The 9,066-nt window shown below is 41.6% G+C and overlaps 1 protein-coding gene across 6 annotated transcripts; it reads left to right on the plus strand.

Annotated features, from left to right (window-relative positions):
* The first annotated feature begins 2,227 nt into the window (after positions 1-2,227).
* LOC118385308 (ADP-ribosylation factor-like protein 3) lies at positions 2,228-8,599 on the plus strand. Of its 6 annotated transcripts, none has more exons than XM_052521208.1 (6): positions 2,228-2,612; positions 3,767-3,910; positions 4,435-4,551; positions 4,654-4,704; positions 4,824-5,009; positions 5,195-6,649. In XM_052521208.1, exons 1-6 carry the CDS (start codon positions 2,610-2,612, stop codon positions 5,267-5,269), a joined length of 576 nt encoding a protein of 191 aa, XP_052377168.1. In that variant the 5' UTR covers positions 2,228-2,609; the 3' UTR covers positions 5,270-6,649. The 6 variants fall into 6 exon arrangements, with proteins under 6 accessions (XP_052377168.1, XP_035628244.1, XP_035628242.1 ...); XM_035772351.2 differs by lacking the exon at positions 5,195-6,649 and adding an exon at positions 7,089-8,580 and having other exon boundaries at positions 2,243-2,612; XM_035772349.2 differs by lacking the exons at positions 2,228-2,612; positions 5,195-6,649 and adding exons at positions 6,656-6,708; positions 7,089-8,596 and having other exon boundaries at positions 3,734-3,910.
* Positions 8,600-9,066: the final 467 nt, after the last annotated feature.

Genomic DNA, 9,066 nt, shown 5'->3' on the forward strand with positions numbered 1-9,066 from the left:
CGTCCGGGTTAGGGAGGGCTTGGTCGGTAGGGATGTCCTTGCCTCATCGCGCACCAGCGACTCCTGTGGCGGGCCGGGCACAGTGAGAGGTTGCCAGGTGCACGGTGTACCCTCCGACACGTTGGTGCGGCTGGCTTCCGGGTTGATGCTCGCTGTGGTGTGCCATGGTTGGGTTGTGTATCAGGACGTGACTTTCAACCTGTCTCTCCCGAGTTTGTAGCGCAAGATAGTAGCTACTACAACAATTGGCTACCACGAAATTGGGGAGAAAAAAGGGGTACATTTAAAAAATAATAATAATAATCTACAAAAAAGAATACAAGCTCAAATCATGACGTCAGTAATCTTCATGTCGGAAAGTTGGAGATCGAGAAAGAGGCCCGAGTTCCTGAGTTTGAATTCAAAACGATTTTTCCCAGTCGGAGTTTGTTTTTTTCCCAGTCCCAGTTGTTTTGAACCCTCGGAAGTGGGAGATTAACCTCTCCCTCAATGTCAACAAAACAAAGGAGGTGATCATAGACTTCAGGAAACCGCAGGGGGAGCACCCCCCTATCCACATCGAAGGGACAGCAGTGGAGAAGGTGAAAAGTTTCAAGTTCTTCGGCGTACACATCACTGACAATCTGAAATGGTCCACCCACACAGACAGTGTGGTGAAGAAGGCGCAACAGTGCCTCTTCAAACTCAGGAGGCTGAAGAAATGTGGCTTGTCACCCAAAACCCTGACAAACTTTTACAGATTCACAATCGAGAGCATCCTGGTATCACAGCCTGGTACGGCAACTGCACCCGCAAAGCTCTCCAGAGGGTTGTGCGGTCTGATGACCTGATGTCACAGGAAGGCCAAAAATATCATCAAGGACTACAACCACCCGAGCCACTGTCTGTTCACACCGCTATCATCCAGAAGGCGAAGTCAGTACAGGTGCATCAAAGCTGGGACCGAGAGATTGAAAAATAGCTTCTATCTCAAGGCCATCAGACTGCTAAACAGCAATCACTAACTCAGAGAGGCTGCTGACTACATTGAGACCCAATCACTGGACACTTTAATAAACAGATCACTTGTCACTTTAAACAATGCCACTTTTAATAATGCCACTTTAATCATGTTTACATATCTTACATTACTCATATCACACGTATATACTCTATTTTATACCATCTATTGCACCTTGCCTATGCTGCTCGGCCATCGCTCATTCATATACTTATGTATGTACATATTCTCATTCACCCGTTTAGATTTGTGTGTATTAGGTAGTTGTTGAGGAATTGTTAGATTACTTGTTAGATATTACTGCACTGTTGGAACTAGAAGCACAAGCATTTCGCTACGGTCGCATTAACATCTACTAACCAATTGTATGTGACCAATAACGTTTGATTTGATTTGATTTTGATTTGAAGAAGGGGCAGGGTGTAGCTATAGCTAGCCATACACTCGTAAACAGTGGGGTGTACAGAACCAATGAGATGTTCGAGAAGATAGGCTACAGGCTATGTGCACACTGCCCACAAAATGAGGTGGAAACTGAGCTGCACTTCCTAACCTCCTGCCTAATGTATGACCACATTAGAGACACATTTTTCCCCCAGATTACAGATCCACAAAGAATTTGAAAACAAACCCAATTTTGATAAACTCCCATATCTACTGTCTACTGGGTAAAATACCACAGTGTGCCATCACAGCAGCAAGATTGTGACCTGTTGCCACAAGAAAAGGTCAACCAGTGAAAAACAAACTCCATTGTAAATATAACCCATATTTATGCTTATTTATTTTCCCTTTTGTACTTTAACCATTTGTACATCGTAACAACACTGTATATATACATAATATACATTTGTAATGTCTTTATTATTTTGGAACTTCTGTGAGTGTAATGTTTACTGTTCATTTTATTGTCTATTTCACTTTTGTATACTATCTACCTAATTTGCTTAGACAAAGTTTACATATGTTGCCCATGCCAGTAAAGCCCCTTGAATTGAATTGTTCGAGGGGGGAGCGGGGGTGTTCATGAATGTACCAATGGAAAGATTGAGGGGGGAACTGCCGAATTGCGGGCTGCAGTTGCACACTATTGGTCAGGTCTCAGGTTGGCAGGATGTCCATACACCAGTGCACTGTTTGCCGGTTTATCGATTTGTTGTGCAGCCCAATCAGCCACGCAAACCGGTCTTGAGTGACAACAAATCTGCCATATTACCTTATTGGCTTTCCATACACACACACACACTCCTCACTCCTTTCAACACACCAGCTCGCCTATACTCTCGGCCGCAGTTAGCCATACTTGCGAAATCCCTGCTGTAGACTATTTGTCTGAGGGAGTCACAAGCACTGGAAATGAAGACAATTTAGTAAGAGATCAGTTATTAAGATTGGCCATTCCTATTTCTTAAAACTGAAATTATCGCAGATATAAATGGGTTCAAATAATAATCCAAATAATGGCCCAAATCGTTGTTTATGGTGACGTCACGGCTACCATAGCTACGGGGAGCTTTTCAGCTGTTCAGAATGAATACAGTCAAATGCTACTAGCTAGCTAGCTAATCCACTCACTGAGCCCGAACAGGAGCCACTATCTGAGCAAACCATGGTAAGTACCCTGCAATATGATCAACATAAAGTTGGAATTGAGCTATATGGCTAAATGCAATATCGTATGGGTGAGAGAGTAACGTTAGTCAGTTATCCAAAAAGTGCGACGCGACTAACTTTAACGTAGCTTTCTAACGGCTAACAGTTAACGTTAGCTACAGTACAGCCTGTACCTGCCAAAAAGGTCTACCTGGCAGGGCATGCTTATTGCCATTCATGTAAATAATGAATTACCATTGTTACTGTCAGAACAACTTTATAACAAATAATACCATGTCTTTATGTGTCAAGTAAGGTTACGCATAGACAAGCTACATCTAGCTAATAACAGTGACAACGTTTCAAATGTTATGGACACATTTTTAACTTGTGGTTGGTAATCAGTTATTTAAACTAACAAGTCCGGCTTGATACCATATTACTGATTCCTGCAGTAATAAAGTACCCCAAACCTTTGAAAATACATTCATCCTCTAAACTGACTACAGAATCACCTGTGACATGTGTAGTGTTTAAATGTATTTAGCTAGTCCTAATTCTTGTTGCCTACTCAGATTGCATGTAATCTACAGTGATTGTGACATTAACTATGTCACAAGAATGTGGGTAGAGAATCTGCTGTCTGTTTAGTTGGCTAGATCCAAAAGTACAGTGACAGCAGTGAATAAGAAGACCTTAAGCCTCCCTCAACACTGGAAGAGTATTCGTGCTGTGCAACTGTCCAATCAAAGGTGGTGTGAAAGTAGGCCATGGCAAGAGGCTAACAGTTAAATCTGTGCTCTTAGTGCTTATTTCCTCCTGCACACAGAGCGAGCTCGCTCGTCTTGATTCATCTGTGCCATGCCAAACCCAATCACACCAGGGCGTTTCGTGATTGGCTGAGGTTACCCGCGGCCTCTGGCCTCGCATTATTTCTGCCCTGGTGTGTTGGCTCTGTTATGCAGTAATGTTCATCTCAGGTAACCCTGTTAACAGAACAGAAGTTGTTTGTAGCTGGACCACCTGCTGTTAATTATGTTTGAACATAATGCCCTGTTGCCTAGGTTCTTATTTCATTACATAGCTATAACCTAAATACCAACTTGTGCTGTTGTAAATGTAAAATGCTGTTTGTCATGATGTCACCTGACCTGGATGTGTGATGCACTGCAGGGTTTGCTGTCGATTCTGCGAAGACTGAAGCACTCTCCGGACCAGGAGGTGCGGTTACTGTTGCTGGGGCTGGACAATGCTGGCAAGACCACCCTGCTTAAACAGCTGGCCTCAGAGGATGTCAGCCACATCACCCCTACTCAGGTAAATGTACTGATGTACACAGGATTGGGGAGCAATTGATTACATGTAATCAGTTACATATTATCTTATTAGAAGAAACAATACCTGCAATCAGTTACGTTACCATTAAAAATATTGTAATCAGATTACAGATACTTTTGAAAAACTAGATTACTACTTTTATTACTTTTAAATTCCGAAATGATGTAGCCAATTAAAAATACAATTTTAAAAAATGCAGAAATCACTATGATAACGCACCAAATGCATTTGATGGATCCTTTTTGTAATCCAAAAGTAACAGAGAGTAAACATATTACTTTACTGTGTTTGGGTGTTCCAAAATGTACATTACTGAATACAATTTGACAGGTAACTAGTAACTGTAAAAGATTACATTTAGGAAGTAACCTGCCCAACCCTGGATACAGACAATAGCATAAACACAGCTCAGACACTCATGAAAGCATAGTTACACATGCTCACAGTGATCACAAACTGTCCAAAGCATTGCATTGATGGGCACTCTCCTCCTCTGTCCACAGGGATTCAACATAAAGAGCATGCAGTCCCAGGGATTTAAGCTAAATGTTTGGGACATTGGAGGTCAGCGCAAGATCCGCCCGTACTGGAGGAACTACTTTGAGAACACAGACGTACTGGTAGGTCCAAAAAGTTCTGACCACAAATAAATGGAGACAGCTTGATACGGTTGAACCTTTCTATCTGTCACTAATACTCTCCTCTGTCCATCTTCGTCACAGATCTATGTGATTGACAGTTCAGACAGGAAACGCTTTGAAGAGACCGGTCAGGTAAAGCGGCACCAGTCTGTAAAAATGCACAATATTCTATTCAGCTGTCTTCTGATATCCATATTTTGTTGCAGTTATTGATTGAACCCCTCCCCCGCCCTTCTCTTACACACACACAGGAGCTGGCTGAGTTGATGGAAGAAGAGAAGTTGAGCATGGTGCCACTGTTGATATTTGCCAACAAGCAGGACCTGATGACTGCGGCTCCTGCATCAGAGCTAGCTGAGGGCCTCAACCTGCACACCATCAGAGACCGGGTATGGCAGATCCAGGCCTGCTCTGCAATTACCGCAGAGGGAGTACAGGTATAAAACACACATCTACGTTGGTTTAGACATTTTTGCAAATGTATTAAAAAGAAAAAACAAATATCACATTTACATAAGTATTCAGACCCATTACTCAGTACTTTGTTGCACCTTTGGCAGCGATTACAGCCTCGAGTGTTCTTGGATATGACGCTACAATCTTGGCACACCTGTATTTGCAGATCCTCTCAAGCTCTGTCAGGTTGGATGGGGACTTCGCTGCACAGCTATTTTTAGGTCTCTCCAGAGATGTTTGATTGGATTCAAGTCTGGGCTCTAGCTGGGCCACTCAAGGACATTCCGAGACTTATCCCAAAGCCATTCCTTGTTGTACATTTTTTATATATTTATATATATATTTTATTTATTTTATTTTTTGTTTGTTTTTTTGTTAGTTAAAAAAAAAAAACGTTTTCACCCCAATATCGTTGTATCCAATTAGTAGTTACAGTCTTGTCTCATCGCTACAACTCCCGTACGGACTCGGGAGAGGCAAAGGTCGAGAGCCGTGTGTCCCCCAATAAACAACCCAACCAAGCCGCACTGCTTCTTGACACACTGCCCACTTAACTCAGAATCCAGCCGCACCAATGTTTCGAAGGAAACACCGTACACCTGGCGACCCCGTCAGCGTGCACTGCGCCCGGCCTGCCACAGGAGTCTCTAGTGTGCGATTGGACAAGAACATCCCTGCCAACCAAACCCTCCCCTAACCCAGACGTGACCCAATTGTGTGCCACCCCATGGGTCTCCCAGTTGCGGCTGGCTCAACAGAGCCTGGACTCGAACCCAGAATCTCTAGTGCCACAGCTAGCACTGCGATGCAGTGCCTTAGACCACTGCCCCACTCGGGAGGCCTCGAAGCCACCCCTGTGTTGTCTTGGCTGTGTGCTTAGGATTGTAGACCTGTTGGAAGGGTTGTTGTCCTGAGCGCTCTGGAGCAGGTTTTCATCAAGGATCTCTCTGTACTTTGCTTCATTCAACCTGACTAGTCTCCCAGTCCCTGCCACTGAAAAACATCCCCACAGCGTGATGCTGTCACCACCATGCTTCACCATACGGATGTTACCATTCAGGCCAAAAAGTTCAATCTTGTTTTCATCAGACCAGAGAATCTTGTTTCTCATGGTCTGAGTGTCCTTTAGAAGCCTTTTGGCAAACTCCAAGCTGGCTGTCATGTGCCTTTTACTGAGGATTGTCTTCCGTCTGGCCACTCTACTATACATCCTTGGTGGAGTGCTGCAGAGATGGTTGTCCTTCTGAAAGGTTCTCCCATCTCCACAGAGGAACTCTGGAGCTCTTTCAGAGTGACCTTCAGGTTCTTGGTCACCTCCTTGATTGAACATGTTCCTTCTCCCCCGATTGCTCAGTTTGGCAGAGCTCTAGGAAGAGTCTTGGTGGTTCCAAACTTCTTCCATTTAAGAATGATGGAGGCGACTGTGTTCTTGGGGACCTTCAATGCTGAAAACATGTTCTGTTACCCTTCCATAGATCTGTGCCTCGACACAATCATGTCTCAGAGCTCTACAGACAATTCCTTCGACCTCATGGTTTGTTTTTTTATCTGACATGCACTGTCAACTGTGGGACCTTATATAGACAGGCCTTTGCAAATCATGTCCAATTAATTGAATTTCCCACAGGTGGCCTCCAATCAAGTTGTAGAAACATCTCGAGGATGATCAATGGAAACAAGGTGCACCTGTGCTCAATTTCAAGTCTCATAGCAAAAAGTCTGAATACTTATGATGTAAATATGTTTTTTCTGTTTATCATTTTTTTATAAATTAGCAAACATTTCTAAAAACCTGTTTTCGATTTGTCATTATGGGGTAGTGTGAGGAAAAATATTAATTTAATCCATTTTAGAATAAGGCTGTAACGTAACAAGATGTGGAAAAGTCAAGGGGTCGGAATCATTTCAGAATCCACTGTAAACACAAACCGCCCGTACACTACATTTGCACACAACACACACATACTGTACGCACAATTAGAGAGCATCATAGACACTGATTGCACACTAACGTTTAATACTGTGCCGGTGTAATATGAGTCTGTTTACTTACTTTATAGGATGGCATGACATGGGTGTGCAAGAACATAGCAGTTCGTAAGAAGTGACGCCAGGGGCATACTTATTCCCAAAGACTCAAACGAAGGGTAGGAGGTGAAAGGTGGAGTGGTGTTCATTATCAAAGCTTTTGACTTGCTGTCATAATATGTTTTGAAAGTATTGTGATATTTTTTTTTAATAGATCATGAGCCAGTTGCAATAGAGTAAATACTTTAAAGAGAAGTTTTCTGTAATGTTGACATTACCAGCATTGTATTAATGCCCCTCCAGTTGTATATACTGTATATACCTTATTATTTAAACATTTCAATTATTCAGATATTACTCAACTGTCATTTCTGTGTGCTTACTTTTGCCACCTTTTTGTAATAGTCAGGAGGCTTATTATGAAGATGTCTACATTATGAAAGGAGTTTTTTAAGAATGAACAGCTGAATAGACACGACCCACTGGGCACAGACATCAGTTCCAACATCTAGTTTTGATTTACATTTGGTTGAGTTGTCAACTAACTTGAATTCAACGTGAAATAAACAAAAACTTTCATCATGTCATTGGATTTAGGTTAAAAGTTGGGTAAAAAAAAACACAACATGCCCTTACGTTGATGACATTTAGTTTTCCACGTTGATTCAACGTTATCACATAGATTCTTTGGGGTTGAAATGATGTGGAAACAATGTTGATTCAACCAGTTTTTGCCCAGTGGGTACTTTGTTGCGTGTATGTGATTGAAACTCTGTCCTTTAGTACCAGTGGGGCAGGGAAATATCCTGCTCTGTATCAGTAACCAGGTTTCTATCCAACCATTTCATGCCGATTGAATTACCTGAAGCATGAACAAATAAAATGTGTTTGTTCAAAATGGTCTGATCTTTTTGTGTCGGTAAAATAAATAATGCGAGAAATGGCAGTTGAAACGCCTTAATTCGCAAATATTATAATAACTATCATATCGAAGTCAACTTGGAGTCACGCAATGATGTTATGTGGTCCTCCCACTATGACTCGGGAAAGCATGCCGTTTGTTAGTCTAGAGATTAAATAAAAGATGATGAATTTTACATGGTTGTGAAAGTGCACGGTGATGAGCTTGATCCACCTTTTCAATAAATATTGAGGGTCTTATTCTGGTGACATGATGATCGATGCTTGGCTACCATTTAACAAACAAATTTTATTGCTCCTATTATCCGTAATAATCTCATCATATAGGTAGCTCACCCACACTGTGGGGCAAATTTGCTATAAGGCTAACTAATCCGTTTTTGTGACAAAGACATCGATAGAGTTGAAAATGTGATGGCAACCCATTTAACTTGTATGTTTTCTTCTGAATTTTACCGCAAAAGTTATTTTATGTGCAAATCAAAATCCAATTTTATTTATCACATACACATGGTTAACAGATGTTACAGTTTTTCTCAGTCGCTTTGGTGCATTTCTTAGATCCAAAGTGCAATTCTTGATACTACTTGTACAAATTCCAAATCATCTAGTTACTTGTGCACATCATTAAAGCAATTTCTTATTCCTTTGAACAAATTGCAATTGATAATGTACAAGTGTCTGCTTTTTTCCACATTATCAATTGCTCATGTCATGTTGATCAAAATATAGTAGACGGTTCTCTGTTGAATAGTCTTACCCCTCAAAACATCTAGGCATTAGTTCCTTGCATAAGCCATTACATGCAAAATTGTTGAACTATTTGTCATAAACTGTCAAGCATAGTTCTACACATTTCTATTAGACCTTTTGTACAAAAACGTGAATTGATGAATCGTGCAGGTGAAATTGACCCTCACTCATGAAGGAATGTAAAGTGTTAGTTCAACCAACAATCAACCAGTTGTCTAAATTGCTCAATGGTGCATCTCATGAAGAATCAATTGGCAAGCATATATAGAAAGACCACAACACAGAGTTGCAATTTTCCAATAATGGATGGACCAGGAAACGAACAGGGTCAACAGC

This window comes from Oncorhynchus keta, chromosome 6 (assembly GCF_023373465.1).
Source record: "Oncorhynchus keta strain PuntledgeMale-10-30-2019 chromosome 6, Oket_V2, whole genome shotgun sequence".
NCBI lineage: Eukaryota > Metazoa > Chordata > Actinopteri > Salmoniformes > Salmonidae > Oncorhynchus > Oncorhynchus keta.

Bases quoted from the DNA above. Each gene is read 5' to 3' on its own strand.
- LOC118385308 (XM_052521207.1), top strand. From the start codon at position 3,749: ATGTGTGATGCACTGCAGGGTTTGCTGTCGATTCTGCGAAGACTGAAG. The intron at 3,911-4,434 runs GTAAATGTACTG...CTCTGTCCACAG, and splicing joins GCCACATCACCCCTACTCAG to GGATTCAACATAAAGAGCAT. The intron at 5,010-5,194 runs GTATAAAACACA...CTGTATTTGCAG, and splicing joins TTACCGCAGAGGGAGTACAG to ATCCTCTCAAGCTCTGTCAG.